This window comes from Vulpes lagopus, chromosome 7 (genome assembly GCF_018345385.1).
Source record: "Vulpes lagopus strain Blue_001 chromosome 7, ASM1834538v1, whole genome shotgun sequence".
Taxonomy (NCBI): domain Eukaryota; kingdom Metazoa; phylum Chordata; class Mammalia; order Carnivora; family Canidae; genus Vulpes; species Vulpes lagopus.
In genome coordinates, this window is record NC_054830.1 from 8764065 (window position 1) to 8781573 (window position 17509).

At 56.4% G+C, this 17509-nt stretch overlaps 1 protein-coding gene and 1 non-coding gene across 4 annotated transcripts; both read right to left on the reverse strand.

Moving 5' to 3' along the window:
* Positions 1-712: 712 nt before the first annotated feature.
* On the reverse strand, positions 713-16950 carry TNPO2 (transportin 2). Of its 3 annotated transcripts, none has more exons than XM_041762774.1 (25): positions 16798-16950; positions 15188-15299; positions 14472-14547; positions 14238-14387; positions 11811-11917; positions 11593-11726; positions 11422-11503; positions 11225-11347; positions 11004-11122; positions 10080-10140; positions 9813-9978; positions 9442-9594; positions 7073-7298; positions 6687-6858; positions 6123-6209; positions 5936-6043; positions 5669-5827; positions 4966-5053; positions 4679-4777; positions 4000-4095; positions 3651-3726; positions 3277-3376; positions 3123-3197; positions 2896-2997; positions 713-2784 (listed from the first exon to the last, which is right to left on the reverse strand). In XM_041762774.1, exons 2-25 carry the CDS (start codon positions 15284-15286, stop codon positions 2704-2706), a joined length of 2739 nt encoding a protein of 912 aa, XP_041618708.1. In that variant the 5' UTR covers positions 15287-15299; positions 16798-16950; the 3' UTR covers positions 713-2703. The 3 variants fall into 3 exon arrangements, with proteins under 3 accessions (XP_041618708.1, XP_041618707.1, XP_041618706.1); XM_041762773.1 differs by having other exon boundaries at positions 2870-2997; XM_041762772.1 differs by having other exon boundaries at positions 2870-2997; positions 3651-3756.
* Positions 6947-7016, reverse strand: LOC121496383. Its single transcript, XR_005989204.1, has one exon. It is a non-coding gene; the product is annotated as a small nucleolar RNA SNORD41 (small nucleolar RNA).
* Positions 16951-17509: the final 559 nt, after the last annotated feature.

Consider the following 17509-nt stretch of genomic DNA (forward strand, 5'->3'; position numbering starts at 1 on the left):
GTCCCAGCGTTCGCTCTCCCCTCCGCGCGGTCTTTTTCTCTGTGGGACGTATCGCTGTTTCCCTCGTTCTCTCCTGTTCTCTAAAATGCACCCGTTTGTTGAAGGGAAGCTGGGTACACGTGTCAGCTTTTTGTCTTCCCAAGTCGAGGCAGGTGACCTTCGGCCGTGTTGAGGTTGCAACAAGGTTTTATTCTGAGGCTGTGTGTCCTCATGAATTTAGCAATTTCTCACTTGCTTCGCCCTTCCTTATTGCACCTCCCACAGGCCAGTGCTCAGCTAAGCTTTCTCGAAAATGTCTAACCTGCCCAGTGACCCAGAGTTTTGAGGTTGGTCAAAGATGAGAGTGCTGCAAGGCTTTGCCCCTTAGTTTAGTCTAAGGCAGATGGGATCTTGAACCTGGGCTGTAACACTAATGGCCCCCTTTTAAATTGACCTTGATGTTCAAGCTGTAATTAGGTTCAGGGGGACACCCGACACGTGTATATTATCACATTTAATCTTTTGACATTCATTCACCTTCCCATTTTACTGGGAAGAAAAATGAGGCTTGGGGTCCCAAGAAATGTGCCTGGTTAATGCTTGCTTACTTCCCAGCTCCCAGGATCGAGTCCTGTGCACCCCCATTTCTAAGGCGTCCCAGCCCCCCCCCCAACACACATCTTTTCTCTACTGCCAAAGCCAAGGATACAGGAAGCCAGATGGAGACCAATGGTTTCACAAGAAACTGATCTTTACTCAACAAAGTTCTACACAAGTGGAATCTCACGCCACCTCGGCGCCAATCCCCAGCACAGCACAGTAACAAATGGACAGACCCTGGAGCCCGTAGGAGGAAGAGGGGGAGGGGGAGAGAGGGATGTGGGACAAAGAGGGACTGCAGATCCAGGCCAGTCAGGGTCTGCAGCCCTGGGCAGGGGAGAGGGTTGAGAAGCTGAAACTTCGTTGTGCAAAAATCAACCAAAAATAAATTAAAAAATTAAATAGTTTTCTTTAAAAAAAAAAGAAGAAGAAGAAAAGAAAAAACTAGAACCAGGCTCCCCTTCCCTGAAGGTGGCCGGAGCCCCCCATCCTGGGTGGAGAAGGGGTTACAAATCCCATCAGACACCCAATCCATCCACACACCCCAAGACCCAGCAGAGGATGCTCCAAAGAACTGGATTACCAGAAAATTAAATGGTACCTAATTTTTTTCTTTTTTTTTTCTTTTCTAACAAATGGCTTCCAGAGACCTGCTGGAGTTTTACAGGGTAGGGAAGCCAGCTGAGTTTATGGAATGTGCACCAAGTGTCCCTTGGAATAGAGGCAGGGCTTGACCCTGTCTGGGGAAGACACAGGGCTATGATGGGGTTGGGTCCAGGGCCCTGCAGGGATGAATGGAACAAGCCCCAGGATGTAGGAATCCAGTCAAAGCCCCATAAATCCCCCAAAAGGGCCCCCAGAAAAGTAAAAGTAGAGAAGGGGGAAAAAAGGGAAACATTAAGGGGGCTACAGGGCCCATTCAGTTTTGAGGCCAACTGGGAAATAACCACGCCCCCCCTCTAGCGGTGCCTCCCACACTGTGACTGTATCCCCAACCAATCCCAGAAGGTTCCCTAGAACACTGCCCCTATCTGGTGGGGCCTTGTAGCTCACTGGGAGCAGTGATGAACAGGAAGCCCCAGGGACAGAGTGGGGTCAGGGAGCGTTACCAACTTCTTCAAAGCACTTGATTTCCTTCTTGCTGGCAAAGCAGAAGCTTTCATCCTCTGTGCCCCGTCAATTAAATGCCCCGGCCCCAGCCCTCAAGTTAAAATTCAGGCTGGTACCTGAGAGGAGAGCTCTCAGCAGCACAGAGAAACAGACTGCCCTTGAAACAGACTTGCTTATGAAGAGATGCAGGGGGGTAGGGGGTCAGCAGCTCTGGCTGCCCCCAGCTCTCTTCAGGAAAAAGACCCTGGCCCAGTGTCTTCAAAAGTCACTGGAGCACAGTTGGGGTGGGGGTGAAGAATGGGCAACCTCTGGCCAGACCCAGCCACTCTGGCAGTCCCCACTCTTCTGGCTGGGACAGAGCAAGGAGGGGGACACACAGGCTGTGGCTGCCACAGAGCTGGCAGGAAGTGTGCGGAGCAGGTCCGAAGCGTGCGCGTGCTGACTCGGGCGGTCCGGAGATAGCCGTCCTCTTCCCCCGCCCCAGGGTCCCGGCGGAGGCCCCCAACCCACCCAGCCCTCCCCAATCACCAATTCCGGCAAAACAGCAGAAGCTTCTTAAACTCTAGATGCAGGTTACACGGAAGGCCTTACGGGTTAACTCAGGGGTTCACTAATTCTACTGTCTCCATGCAGTCGGGGAAATGGTGGGGCGGCTGGCCCAGCCTGGCTGGCTGCAGCGCCGCACATGCGTGTGTCCACGTGTGTACATGTGAGTGTACGTGTCTCTACAAGGACCCCCCTCCCCGCCTGCTTTCCCCTTGCCTCACCCTAAGCCGGATTCGGTCGGCCGTGTTGAATCTTCCCTCCCACGAGGCTGGCCCAAGTGGGCTGCCTGAGGTGACCCCGACTGAGAGCAAAGGGCCCTTGCTGCCAAGAAGTCCCACCCCCCCTCCCCTGTTTGTAGGATGAGTGTGGAGACCCCACCCACCTGCCCGCTGGCCGGCAGACCACACACACCCATGGCAGGTAGGTGGACGGGGAAGGCGTCTGGATTTGGGTCCCGCTCACTCCTCCCTAACCCCCCTCGACCAGGGCACGGCGACTTCTGGACGCAGCGCGCTCCCCAGCAACCCCTCCAACGACGCAGACAGAAACCTGCGGGGAAAGGCAGGAGTCAGGGCCTGTACCCCTCCCCAACCCGCCCCAAATCAACGGCCCCCCTTGCATGCAGCCTCCTCACCTGACAGTCGTGATGCTCATCTAGACCCCATAGAAGGCAGCCAGCCTCTCCTTGAGCAGAGGCGGGAACTGCTCTGAGAACTGCTGCCAGTTCTCCTCCCCAACTTGGTCTTTGAAGCCGTGGAGAATCTGTGATGAGGCAGGGGGTGAGGGGCGGCCACGGGGCAGAGCCATCCGAGTGCAGCCTCTTTCCCCAGAGGCCCACCCCCACCCTGCTGCTTCCTAGGACAACATCTGCACAGGCAAGAACTCACCTTATAAAACATGTCCCGAAGGTCATCCTTCGGGCTCACCCAGGAGGCTACAGCGTCGCAGAAGAAAATAAAGTCCTGAAACATGACAGGGCCTGTGTGAGGGGCTGCACAAGCCCAGCCCCCGCACCTTCCCTCCAAGCCCGGCTGCCCCAACCTGCACGACGCCCCCGGGGTTGACGCCTATCATCATGCAGATGCCTCGGAAGGCTGAATCCTTCTCCTCGTTGTCCCTGATATTCCTGAGGGACGTGCACCTGTGGGGGAGGTGAGCGGCAGGCAGTCAGCTGGCGGGGCTGGGGCAGGATGGGCATCTGTGGGGGGCAGTGGGGAGCAGCAGGTCAGCGGGCAGCGGGGCTGGGGTGGGGCATGTACCTAAGTGGGGGGGGAGCGGGGGGGGGCAGCGTTCAGCAGGTGACAAGCTGGGACATGCATCTAGGGGTGGACACAGGCAAGGAACGGGTCGGGCCTGCCCCACCCCCCCAGCTGCCCAGCCCACCATACGCAGGCCCCACACAGGGGAGCACACACCAAGGCCGGATGAACTGCTGCAGCATGGGGGCCACCTCCTGGGGGCACACATAGCCCAGGCGGCCGATGGTGATGGCTGGAATGGCAGAGGGACTCGTCAGGCGACCTGCAACCCCGAGCGGCCCCGGGACGGTACGTGGCGGGGCCTCTGGCATGAGGCACCAGCCCCGCCCCGTGGGCCCCAAGGGAATAGGCCCTACCAGGGACTCCCCTGAGGCCAGCAGCTTCCCTGGTGCTCTTCCCAGACACCTTCCCTTGTTCTTTCCCGAGGTCTCTTCACCACCCCCCTCCCAGATGGGAACCCCAATTCCAGGTAAGGGGACAGCAGCTGCTCAGGCCTGGTGCCCACCTGTGTTTTCCAGCAGTGTCTTGGGTGTGTTGGGCCGGTTGATGATCTCCACCAGGTTGTTGAGGACCATCTGCACGTAGGGCTGCATCTCTGCCCCTGGTGGACCAGTTAGTTAGAGCCCCGCAGGGCCCATACCATCCATGCTGACCCCAGCTGCACCCAGACACTGGCCAACTGAAACCAGTGAGGGAACAAAACCCATTCTCCGGCTGGTGCCCAGCTCTGGACCCATGGCCAACCAGGGACAGGCCCACACCTTCCAGACACCAGAAGCTTCTTTGGAGTCACTGCTCAACAGCAGAGTTAGACCACATTACCCAGATTCCATGGGGGGGGGGGTGGTAGGTGGGGAGGGAGGCGGCCAAATTCTCCCAACCAATCCTAGTGGACCTTTCAGCCAAGTGCATGGCAGGGATGGGAGTAGGTCAGGAACAATCCAATCTGAACAGGCCTCCTGATTCCGCCTCTTTAGAAACCCCTATCCTAGATGCCTTTTCCATGCATTTGGCAGCATCCCCGCGAAAGTACTCAGAAATGGCTTCTTTGCATCACCAACTGCTGCAATCCTCAAGCAGCACCAGGGCTCTCTTAAGGGGACTAGTCAGTCACAGCCAGGGTCTTGCCCCCAGGAAGGAATGGGGCGGGGGGGGTAGGGCCTGTCAGCTTGCAGGGCACTCACCCATCTGCATGCAGATCTCGCCGATGGCCCAGGTGGCATTGTTGCACACAGAGATGAACTCAGGGTTCAGGTTGGTGCCCAGGATGGGCATAAACTCGGCTGGTGGGGAGAAAAAGGAGTGCTGAACAGGAGGGCAAGCCAGGGTGAGCTCCTGGACCTGGCCGGGCAGACCCCATCAGACAGTACGAATACAATCCAGTTTGGTCATTATCCTCCCAAAGTCATCTTTTTCCATCATTTGAGGCCAGAGCTGGGGTCGCGGGGTGAGGAGAAGACGGGTGCCGTACCGATACAGGGCTTGACGTGGATGAAGCAGGCTTTGGTGAGATCTCCCAGGAGGGCAAAGGAGCTCTGCCGAACCTCTGGCATGGAGTCCTGAGGGGTCAGAGCAGGGTCAGTGTGGCAAGGCTCCCCGCCCCCCAACCAGCTGGGATCCTGAGTAATCCCTCAGGCAGGGCAGCTAGGGGTGCAGGCCCCAGAGCACGGCCTGACCCTGGCACACTTCCTCTCATGGGGCCCATCTGTAAACCTGGGACTTGGGGCACAGTGAACCACAGGGCCTTGGTCGGGGTACCACCACAGCAGGGAGCAGGCCTAACTGCGGCCCATCCCGATACACTGGGTGCATGGGTGTGTGTAAAGTTGGAGGAGCTTATGCTTTCATACCCCCCCCCCTTTTTTTAAGTAATCTCTATACCCAGCGTGGAGTTAGAACTCACCACCCTGAGATCAAGAGTCCCATGCTCCACCGAGCCAGCCAGGCGCGTTTCTCTGTTTAATTTTCTACGTCGTTAGCTCATTTAATGAGACTTTATTCATGTCTTACTGGAATCACTTTTTAAAATAAATATAGGCTCCCCTCCTCCCCCCATGGGTCCCTTTCTCCTGATTTCCTTCAGTCACAACCAGGGCCCTGAGTCATCCCAGGGTGATCTGCACAGGCTGCTATGTCTTCACTGCAACCAGAGAGCTTGCGAGGGGCCCACCCACCTGCATGCACTGGAAGAGCAGCGTCATGATGTTGCTGCGGGCCACCAGCTGTTCCACATGGCCGCCCAGGCCCTCAGCCAGGCCACTGAGCAGGTCCAGTGCCACGATCATGAAGTCCTTGTCAGGGGCCTCATACTGCTCAGGGTGCTGGGTGTACATCTGGGCACAGATGGGGCAGGCAAGCAGGTTAAGGCGAGGGGGCCCAGGTTACGGGCAGCTGCAGAGGAGCGGCGCAGCAGGGGTGGGTATTGGTGGTGGGATGCTCACCATGGCCTGGGCCAGAGTCTTCTGCACCAGAGTGACACAGCGCTGGTAGACTGGCTCGCAGTAGGGCAGGAAGCCGCTCTGCAGGGCAGTGGCCACCGATGACAGGCACTGGTTGGGAGGAGGGCAGGAGAGGTGAACTCAGGAAGGACGGGGCAGGGCTCTGGGAAAGGGCCTGGAGCCCACCCACCTCCAGCAGAGGGAAAAGGTCCTTGTCTTCATCCTTGAGCTCGTTCCACTTCTGGATCAGCGGAGGCATCAGCTTCTGGATGTATTCCTGGAGAGGGAGCAAGAAGTTGGGGCTCCCTGCGTGGGGGGTGGCAGCTTGGCACCAGCAGGGCTCCCCATGACACAGAGGCGCCTACTGCCTGAGTGATGAGGTCTGAGCATCTCGGTGGCTCATGGGGCCCTACAAGGCCTTGCCATCCAGCCGGACCTCCAGGCCCTTCTGGTCCATTCCCTTTCACCAGTTCCTAGCCCCGCCCCACCCTGCTCCACCCCCTCAGAGCCTGGGGGTCAGCACTCCTGGTTCCCGCAGGCCCCTGAGCTTCCCCAGCACAGCACTTACCACACTGTTTCATAACTGTTTGTCTCCCCCGCTAGACTGGGAGCAGGGCGAGGGCGGGGGCCAGGTCTGTCTGTCTGCCTGTTGAGGTCACGGCCATGTCCCTGGCGTGCGACACGGCGTCGCCGACAGGTCACTGGATGCAGAGGGGCAGGGGGATCAATAGAGGGAGATGCTGTGGGGTCTCACCGGCTGGTTGAGGTGGTGGCCCACAGAGTCAGCCAGGGTGCCGATGGCATCGTAGAGGATGAGCAGGTTCTTGTGCTGGTACTTGCCGAAGGCAAAGACAAGGGTGTCCAGGATATAGCTGAGGTAGGGCACTAGCTCTGTGCAGGCCTCCTCCTCCAGGGTGGCAAAGGCACTGGAGTGGGGAAGGGGTTTAGTGGCTGGTCACAAGTGAGGCTGGGCCCTGGGGCAGGGGGTTGAGGGGTGCGGGGAGGACATGCACTTGGGATCAGCCAGTACGAATACGTCAGAAATCAGCAGGATGTCAAGGGTCATGAGTGTCATCACTTCCCAGAAGGCAGCCAGTGGGGGCAGGGGTGGGGGCTATGGGGGCAGGGGTCGAGAGTCACCTGCAGGCTGCTTCCTGCACCCTCTTGTTGCCATCCAGGATGCGCTTGAGCAGCTCTGTCATCAGAGGCTTGAGGTGCATGTCAGGTGGTTGGCTAACCACCCAGTGGGCATAGCGGCTCAGTGTCCAGCAGGCAATGGAGCGGACCAGGGCCTTCTTGTCCGACAGGCACTGGATGAGGTGCGGAATCAGCTCGGGAAGATAGGGCACCATGCCCTGCATGCAGCCTGCAAGGACCAGGACAAGGGCAAGCCTGAGCCCGGCTGGGCCTGGCCACACCCACCCTCCTGGAGAGAGATCACCCACCTAACATGCGGGACACTGAGGCCGGGAGGCAAAATCACAAAAGCTCAGTACAGAAAAGGTGAAAGGCTGGGCCGGGACAGGAAGCAGCATCAGAACAAGCCTTTCCCCTCCATCGGGTCCACCCCATCCTGGTCGCTCATTAATTCACAAACGGCCAGGCAACACAAGTGACCAAAATGGATGGAAAGTACTTTTTTCTTTTTAAAGTTTTCTCTATTTTTATTTTTTAAGTAGGCTGCACATTCAGTGTGGGGCTTAAACTCACGACCCCGAGGTTAAGGCCTGAGCTAAGATCAAGAGTCAGACACTCAACCAACTGAGCTACCTGGGCGCCCCTCTTTTCTTTTCTTTTTTTAAACTTAAGCTCGGGGATCCCTGGGTGGCGCAGTGGTCTCTCTCTGTGACTATCATAAATAAATAAATAAATAAAAATTTTAAAAAAAATTAAACTTAAGCTCTATGCCTAATGGGGGGCCCAAACTCACGACCCCAAGATTCAGAATCACACATTCCACCGACTGAGCCAGCTAGCTGCTCCAACTACTTTTCTTTCTTTTTTTTTTTTTTTAATTTTTATTTATTTATGATAGTCCCAGAGAGAGAGAGAGGCAGAGACACAGGCAGAGGGAGAAGCAGGCTCCATGCACCGGGAGCCCGACGTGGGATTCGATCCCGGGTCTCCAGGATTGTGCCCTGGGCCAAAGGCAGGCGCCAAACCGCTGCGCCACCCAGGGATCCCTCCAACTACTTTTCTGAAACGTTTCTTGGATGTTTTTGAGTTTTCTATTTTTCATCTTCTTTTTATTTTATTTCTAAGATTTTATTTATTTAGGGCAACCTGGGTGGCTCAGCGGTTTGGTGCCGCCTTCAGCCCAGGCGTGATCCTGGAGACCCAGGATCAAGTCCCGCATTGGGCTCCCTGCATGGAGCCTGCTTCTCCCTCTGCTTGTTTCTGCCTCTCTCTCTCTCTGTCTCTGTTTCTCTCGTGAATGGATAAATAAAATCTTAAAAAAAAAAACAAAAATATTTTATTTATTTATTCATAAGAAACAGAGAGAGAGATAGAGACAGAAGCAGAGGGAGAAGCAGGCTCCATGCAGGGAGCCCTATGTGGGACTCGATCCCAGGACTCCAGGATCACGCCCTGAGCCGAAGGTAGACGCTTAAACCGCTGAGCCACCCAGGTGTCCTTCATCTCCTTTTTAAAAAACCATGAACATATTTCTTGTTTAGAGAACGCAGATAATAACACGCCACCTAATAATCCAAAACCCAAGATCTATTTTTACCAGTTGTGGGTCAATTCCTCCAAATCTTTTCCCATTATAATGTTTCCCCAGAACACCTAATGAAGCTTGTGAACACATACACACATGTTACCGTAACACACACTGCACTTATTATATAAGGAAGTCTTTCCTTGGATAAATTTTAAAAGCTCTCCAGGGCGAAAGCTCCTGCTACCATGTCTGAACTTTTTATGACAGGCCTGGATGCTGAGGTGGTCACGAGTGACACATGTAACACACTCACAAAGCCCTCAGGTATTCAAGCTGTACATCCCATCAGGACGAAGGGAGCTCGAAAGCCGTGCCCAGGACAGAGCATCATGTGAAGTTTGTGTACACACCTCACTGCACATCACTGATCTCACAGGCCAGCCCTGTAGCTGGGAGCCAGCCCAGCTGCACCCCAGGGTGACAGCGCAAGTGGTGTCAATCTCTCTGCCCCACCCCTACTCATTTCCCCATCTACACACCCCACCTCATCGGGCTGTGCTGAGCCTGCGGGACCAGGCTGCCCCTACCATTGTTGTAGTCATCACTGTACTGACCACCTCACAGAATTGCGATCTCTGAGAATTAAAGGGAGGGCTCACATTTTGGGGTCTGGAGGTTCCATTCAGGCCCAGAGGCTAAGCAGACCTCTGAGAGAGAGCCTGCAGATGACATCACCCATGCCGTACAGCCACACAACACAGCCCTGCCTGGGCCAGTTTCATACAGTCTCACACCAGCACGGGACTCCGAGGTCGGGCCTTACCAGGCCAGTGGGGCCACTCACCCTCAGCGATGGCGCCCAGCACAAGGATGCCTGACTCTTTGACCACCCACTCAGGGTGGAAGAGGAGGCCCTTGAGCAGGGGGAGTAGGTGAGGCAGCAGTTCCTCCCGGAAGACGTTGGCCAAGACGTCCAGCGCAGCTGCCGAGCACTTCCCTGGGACGGGAGGGGAAATGTGGGGGCAGGCTCAGGGAGGCCCTTAGGACAGGCTGCCAAGCTCCTGAGGGGCTTTACCAAGACTCTACCCCCAGGATCAAAGATCATGATTCGAATCTTCACGATCTGCTCTGAGTAGGCTGTCTCATCACCTCCCGAGAGGCAGCCCCTAGGCTTGCTGCCCCCACCTCCCAGCCCCCACAGGCCAGGCCACGCACTCAGGTTCCAGTCGGACAGAGCATCGTCATCATCATCATCCTCTGCGTCCTCCGAGCCATCAGGCCGCTCAGCCTCATGGGGCAGCGTCACTGTGCGTGACTTATGGAATCGTGGCTTGATGTCTTGCTCACTGTCCGGGACTGCCTCGTCTTCCTCCACGTCCCCCTGTGGGGCCGAGCAGATCACTAAGCACCACCGGGGCCCCCCAGCCTCAAGGCCCCAGCCCTCATCTGTCCGTTTGTGCCCAGCAGTGGGCCCTGACTGACCTTGAGCAGAATGATGTCAATTTCTGAGTATTTCATCCCATTTACCAGGATGGGGATCAACCTGTGGAGAGAGAGGCTGTCCATCGGATGCAGGGGCCCCCAGTGGGCTCACAGCCTGGGTAATACAGAAGCATCAAGGAGCCAAGGGGCAGCGTATGGACCTGAGGGGTATTATCCCAACTTAGTCGTAGCCACTGTGACCAGGACAAAGGGGACAGTTCTCTGGCTCCACCAGAGGGCTCCTGAACCAGACCTGGCCACTCAGTGGATTCCAGGCCTCTGTTTGAACAATGGCTGATCCCCACCATACTGTAAGTCAAGGAGGACATGTGGCCCTTTTCTGGGATGAGCCGGGTCAAAGGAACAAATAGGCAAGGCAGCCAGTCCCCCACCCTCCCTCCAGCTGCAGTCAATGCACCTCGGGATTGGGAACTTTGATTCATGATTCAGGGATAGGCAAGTGACCCAAGCTGGCCAAGGAGGGTCAGTCAGCCCTAGCCCTTTTGCTAGACATACTGATTTGATAGAAAATTTCTTTACTCAGGGGTGCCTAAGCTCGAAGATAGCAGAAAGCCACAGCAGTACCAAGAGGGAAGGTCGTGCCTGACAGTAAAGCCCAACACAGAGGGAATAGATCTGCAACCTCACAAACGTCTTTTACATCCTTTGAGCACCTGCATCCAGCTATGCCTGAAGCCTTTGTCAACTTTTCTTTTCACCTATAACTTACCTAATTATTAAGTCATTAAAAACTATTTTTTTATTGCTTACTAAATAAACATACACAGGAACAAAAAGTAAACCAAGATATAGAACACATACTATGGCTAATACAGAAAATAAACAGGAAAACTAGAGCACAGTGAAGGGTGGAGGCTGAGGTAGGGCAGAGGGCAGAAGGCAGGAGGCAGGAGTGGCACTCACTGGACCAGGTGGGAGGCCAGGACTTCCTTGCAGATGGGCTGCTCGGCCAGCGTCAGCCAGAACTCACAGGCCTCCAGGGCCACATTCTCATCATGGTCCTGAGTCCTCTGCAGCATGTACTAGGGCAGGGTGGGAGAAGGCTAAGGCCCAGCCCAGCTAGGGGTAGCTCGTCACCTGTCCCCCACCCACAGCACGCCTGGGCCTGCCTTGGCTGTGCACACCTGGATAATGCTGTGCATGTGGGGGATGAGCCTGTCGATCCGCACTTCCAGCAGCATCACCAGGGCACGGCACACGTTCTTCCGCACCTCCGGGTCATCATCCACGGCCAGGGCGAACAAGTGCTGCGGGGAAGGTGGGATCAGCTGCAGCAGGGCCCTCGGCCCTTGCCCTGCTCACCCCTAGGCCGGCAGCCCACCTCGATGAAGGTGTCAATGTTGTCCATCAGCGCCTGGGCCCGGTCCATGATGAACTGGTTCACGCAGGCAATGGCATGGGACCTGGCAAGGAGTGGGCACCTCGGTCAACCCTGACCCACCTACCCCGCCCCCTCCCGGCCCCCTGCAGACCCCCAGGGAGCCACACCCACCGGATCTTTGGGCTACAGTGCTTGAAGAACTGTAAGAACTTGGGGATCATGATGTTGAGAGGCCTGTTGAGGGCATCACTGTCCAGGAGCTCAGACGAGTCTTCGCAGATCTTCTGCAGGGCTCCAAAGGCTCCCTGAGTGGAGAGGAGTAGATAGACAGCTGTGAACCCCAGTCCAGTCCCAACTCCCACCCAGGTAGGCCACAGCTGGTCACCTACCTCACAGGTGTTGTAATCCTCTGAGTTGAGCAGGTTACACAGCTGGGGCAGCAGCTCAGGCCACATCTGCAGCTCACCCTTGGAAGCGATGGTGGTGATGAGAATGCCTGGGGCAGCCGGGAAAGGACGCTGCCTCAGCTTGGGTACTAGGTGCGGGCCTGCCTCGCACTCACTCCACTGGCTTGCAGGCTGCCCGTGCGCAGTCCCCTAGAAGCCCTACGCACTCCTTTTGAGATCCTCTGAGCCTTACTGTAAGCCAGCTCTGTGGTAGGCCCTGGGATGCAGCACAGAACTAAGCACAAAATCAATGCCCTTGGGAGCTGTCTAGTGAGAGAGGCTTTGAGGTAAAAATAAATCAGCAAAAGACCCAGGAGGCTAGATGCCAAAAGCTAAGGGGGAAAATAAAGCAGAGAAGAGAGCTGGAAGAGCAGAGGTTGAGGGCAGCAATTTCATATATTTTTAAGTTTTGTTTTGTTTTGTTTTTTATTAATCATCTCTACACTCAATGTGGGGCTTGGACTTACGACCCCGAAATCATGAGTCACATGATCTTCTGATGGAGCCAGCCAGTTGCCCCATTTTTAAATGGGTGGCCATGGGACACCTGGGTGGCTCAGTGGTTAAATGTCTGCCCTTGGCTCAGGGCATGACCCTGCGGTCCTGGGATCTAGTCCTACATCAGGCTCCCAGCCTGCTTCTCCCTCTGCCTGTGTCTCTGCCTCCCTCTCTCTCGGTCTCTCATGAATAAATAAAATCTTTAAAAGTAAAAATAAAATAAAATGGGTGGCCAGAGCAGGCTTACCCAGGTGATACCTTTCTATCTGAGCAAAGACCTGAAGGAGATGAAGGAGAAGCTATCCAACTCCCTGGGGCAAGAGCATCCCAGGCAGAGGGAATGGCAGGTGCAAAGGCCTGGGCAAGAGAACGCCAGGTGTGCTCCAAGATAGATGAGGAGCCAGGGGCTGAGCAGAGTGGGGACCGGGGGTGGGGGAGATGAGTGGGAGATGAGGGCCGAGAGGTGACAAGTGCAGGTTGAGGGGGGCCATACAGCCCTGGGGAGACTTGTACTGCTGCGCAGAAGCCCAAGAGCAGCCTGCAATAGGCATGCGCAGTGTGGAGGACAGAGGCGGTGTGGCAGCTGAGCCGAATTCAGGTGAGGGCAGCCAGGGAGGATACTCAAAGCCATTCCCCCTTGCTGGGGAAACGCTGCCACTGCCATCACTCCAGATGCCCCTGGCTTCTGCTGCTGGGAAAGGTGTCACCTGCACTAGGGAGACTGGGGGGACTTGGGAGTGCAGTCCCAGTCCCATCCCGGTCTGTGCAACCTTGGCCACATGGCCTAACCTCTCTGTAGTTCCATGGGGGGGGGGGGGGGGGGGGGGGAGATGCAAGGGGCCCTTGGGTGACTGGAAGTTTCAATATCTTAATTCAGACAGTCAGAGCTGAACCTGGCTACCTAGCAAACTCAGGAAGTCCAGATCCTTCTGCTGGCCTCACAGGGGGCACTGTTGGGGCTCAGGGTAACACGCCCCAAGACCGGCACTTCTAGCAAGCCCCGTATCTAGCTCAAATTTCATACTACTTTTTTCTTTATTGCATGGTTTTATGGTTACCTTCCCTTTACAGCAAGCAAATTTAAAAGTCATGTACATTTTCCTTCTAAATGCAACTTTTAAGAGTTGATGTTAAAGAATAAAAACATAAATCAGTTACATGTCAACTACATCTCAGTCAAGGTGGGCAAAAAAGCAAGTTGAGGGACGCCTGGGTGGCTCAATGGTTCAGCGTCTGCCTTTGGCTCAGGGCGTGGTCCTGGAGTTCTGGGATTGAGTCCCACATTGTGCTCCCTGCGGGGAGCCTGCTTCTCCCTCTGCCTATGTCTCTGCCTCTGTCTCTCTCTGTGTCTCTCATGAATAAATAAAATCTTTAAAAAAACAAAAAAGGCAAGTCAGTAACAAAGAACTGAGTTGGTGTTTCCTTCTTTAACTACTCAGGCAGCCCGTCGGGAGTCAGGAAGGCTCCATACACAAAACACACTCCCATTTCACCTCATCGTTATTGGTGAGTTAGCTGAGGACAACAAACTCCAGAGGACAGGGGGCCGTGTCCTTCTAATGTGCTGCACCGTCAGGACCGAAGCAGAGGTCTGGACGTTGAGTGACTGCCTCCAGAGTGGCAAGAGCTGTGTCAGGAGGGAGTGGTTCAGAGCACAGACCTGCACTGGTGGCTTCTGAGCTCTGCTACTTACCAAGCGGGTCCCTTAACATCTCTGAGTCTCAGTGTCCTCATGTGTAAAATGGCAACACTGACAGTCCTACCATCCACGATACCGGAGCAGTCAGTGACTGACACCCTTAATGTGTCGAAAAGCTCCTTGGCTGAGAGGAAGAACTCAGGGAGTCATCACCAGCCGACTCCCGCTCTCACCTATGGTAGCTCGGATGAGTGAGGAGGCATCGCCAATGTTGTTGAGACACTCCTGTTTGATGAAGTCGGCCACAGGGGGCGGAAAGCTCTGGTAATGTGCCTTCACATTGTTCTTGAGGATGAGACCGCTGAGGGAACGAGTTGGCTCATCTGGGGGAGGAGGGCTGAGGGTCAGGGGAGCACAGGGGAGAAAGCGGGATCTAGCCTGCGCGTGGAGGGGCACCGGGAGCATACCTTCCGACTTGAGTCTGGTCAGGACAAAGATCAGGTAATTGTTGAAGTCCGGAAACTGGTTCAGTTGTTTGAGTTTCTGCCGGGTTGTTAAGGGACTTGGGAGACAAGGGCCTTCCCCTCCCCCGGTGGGTCCCTTCACTGCCATGTAGCTAAAAGTCCCTCTGACCACTGGGACCAGGGGGACAGCTCCTGAGACGCCACCTATCAACCCCCATGCCAGGAAACACAACGCTGCAGGCACATCAAAGTCACCCAGTGGGTGGAAGAGCACGCCTGAGCTTTCCATGCACTCTTGAGAGGCCTGGCCACAGCAGTGAGAACCACTGCTACTCAGTCCTGCTCATAAGTCCCATGTTGCCCTTTTAAAAAGAAAAGAAAAGAAAGAAAAGAAAGAAAAAGAAAAGAGAATCTACATTTTTAAGTAAAACCTGCTGATAGTTTAAATATCTTCAACTTTAACCTACAGAGTTTTAAGCATCAATTGGGAAAGAGACATTTTAACTATGAACCTAAACAAAAACCACGTGCCAGCTAGTGTTCCCCCCCTCCCCCACAGGGCCACATTTCCTCTGGAAATGGGACCCAAAAATTCTAATCCCTAATTCTCTGCCAAAGCTAGCTCCTGCCATAAGAGAATCTGGGAATTAGGGAGTCACCCCCTTCTGCTGATGTCTGCCCTGTTCCCCCTAGGCCCGGAAGGAAGGAAGGAAGGATACGTCCTGCACGATGCGCTGCGTAGCTGTGTTGGGTGACTGCGAGTCTTTGAGCAGCTGCAGGACCTGCTGCAGGCCCTGCTCATCTGGCTGCCAGTCCATGGCGCAGGGTGAGCTGCGGGGTAGGGGCCAGGATCAGCGCTGGGTCCCCAGGGCCCCATGTGAGATCCGGGCTGAACCCCGGTGGAGGTGGCTGCAGCGGCCACACGGCGGGAGCACCCTCGGCGGACAGGCGGGGGCCGCCAATCCACACCAGCCCAAGTGCAGGGTCCCCGCCAGCTGCGCCATCCACATCGGTGCAGTCTCGGAAACACAGGTGAGGGGATATGGGGGATATGGAAGGCCACGGGAGGCAGTGGCAGGGCTCGGCGGGTCCTCACTGGGCCCCGCACGGAGCTTTCATCCCAGGGCGGCCCATGCCGCCTCCCCCGGCTGCAGGCGTTACAGCTTCCGCCAGCCTCACACCCGCTAGGCAAGGCGCCAGCCACCTCTCCACCCAGGGGCCCTGCCCCAAACCACGATAGCGCCCCGGCCCCCGTGGTCTCCCTGGTCCAGGCACAGTTCCCAACCCCAGAGAACACTCTTCTTCCGAAATCCAGCCCTCAAGCGGCACCAGATCCCAGCTGCCTCCTCCTCCTCGGTCTGGTCCCCGAGCCTCCCAGATGCACAGTCCCAAGGTGCTCCAATCGTCCGGATCCCTGCCACCTCCCCTAATCCATCCCTCCAAACAGCCAGATGCCAGACGCTCCTCCTTTTTGGCCTAGCCAGACCCCATCCGAGATTCCTCTTCATCAGGTCTGAAGCAATCCCCAGACAGGTCCGAGCTGCCTCTCCAAAGGCTAGCCAGCCAAGCCCGCCCACCCTGCTAAATCTGACCCCTGGACAGGTCCCCGTCCCTTTCCCCAATCAGGTCTGGCCAAGTCTCCCCCCACCCCCCACCTTCTGCCTCCAGCCCCAGTCAGCATTAACTCCTGCTGGCGGATCTCTGTTGTTTCCCCCAATCAAGTACGGCCAAGCCCCCCACCACCTCGAGCCGGCAACCCACTTCGTCCGATGTCTGCAGCTTCCCCCAGTTAGGCCTGGACAAACACCCCACGGAGCATTCCCCCCAACGGATCCTAGAGACACCTCGAAGTCAGACCCAGCAAAGCCCTCTAGAACAAAGTCTGACGCCCCTCCCGGTCAGGGTCCAAGAAGACCCCCAACTTTTAAATGCGGCCTCCCCCAACCAGACCCAACCAAAACCCCGCCGAAATATCCCCACACACACACCCGATCCTCGCGACGTTCCCCAATCAGGCCCTAAGGAGTCCCCAGAAGCTTCCCCCAGATCCCCTCCAGCCTGATCCCAGCCGCCCCACTGGCCCGATTCTCGAGGCACCGGGGTCTGGCCCGGCTCCGAGGCCCCACCCCCTAAGCCCGGCTCGGTTTCCCCCTCCCCCGCCCCGGCCCGTTCTCGTTGCCTCGCGAATGGGGCCCAAACCAGGTTCTCGGCCTTTCCCGGTCAGGCGCGGCCCCGACGGCCGGGCCGCGCGCGGCGCTGACCCGGAGCCCGGCGGGGGTCAACGCAAGCCCGGGCCGAGCCGGTCGGGCTTCGGGTAAGGCCCACTTACCGGGCCCCGGGTGGCAGCAGCGGCGCCGTGCGCTGCGGCTTCTCCTGAGACTCGCGCGGAAGGAGGGAGCCAAAGAGAGGGAATAAAAAAAAGAGAGAGAGAGAGAAAAACGCGGCCGTGGATGAGCCGCGGCGGCTTCCGTACGCCGTTCAAATTGGCCCAGCAGAGCCAATCGGAAGGCGCAGCCGTAACACGTGGTCCGGCTCCGGGGAGACCCAGGCCCCGCCGAGACCGGGTCACGTGACCGAAGTGTTGGCGGCTCGCCTGGGCTCTCTGGCCGTTTGGTCTTCCCGGCGTCTCGTTTTCTCAGCGTCTCTCACGCCCGCCTGACAGTAGCTCTTTGCTGGGAGCTGAGTTTAGTGGCGCGTGGGGGGACTTTCGGTATGTGGTAGGCCCGGGGACCTCTCGGCCACAGCCAGTTGTGCCTTTCACCCCCTTCTCTACGAATACAACTCTGCCTTTTCCCTCGCATCCGGAAGGTACCTGGAAGAGTACAGGAGGTGTCCTCAAGGAAAGATCGGAGGGGACTGAGCCCAGCGTGGATTTTAGACCCCAAAGGAAGGGCCGAGCCAGACAAAGGGAGTGCCTAAGATAGGCTGCGTGCCTGCAGAAGCCTCTGCCACATTTTGTTTTATTTTCCAGTACAGTTTGATACTTTTTACAAGGATATGAGAGAAACCCACAAGGATATAAAATTCTAAACGAGGTGAAT

Excerpts from the sequence above, each read along its gene's own strand:
- TNPO2 (XM_041762774.1), bottom strand. The coding sequence starts at position 15,286 with ATGGACTGGCAGCCAGATGAGCAGGGCCTGCAGCAGGTCCTGCAGCTG. Across the intron at positions 14,548-15,187 it reads CGCAGCGCATCGTGCAGGAC|AAACTCAAACAACTGAACCA; the intron begins GTATCCTTCCTT and ends ACAACCCGGCAG. Across the intron at positions 3,727-3,999 it reads GACACTGCTGGAAAACACAG|CCATCACCATCGGCCGCCTG; the intron begins GTGGGCACCAGG and ends CTGCCATTCCAG.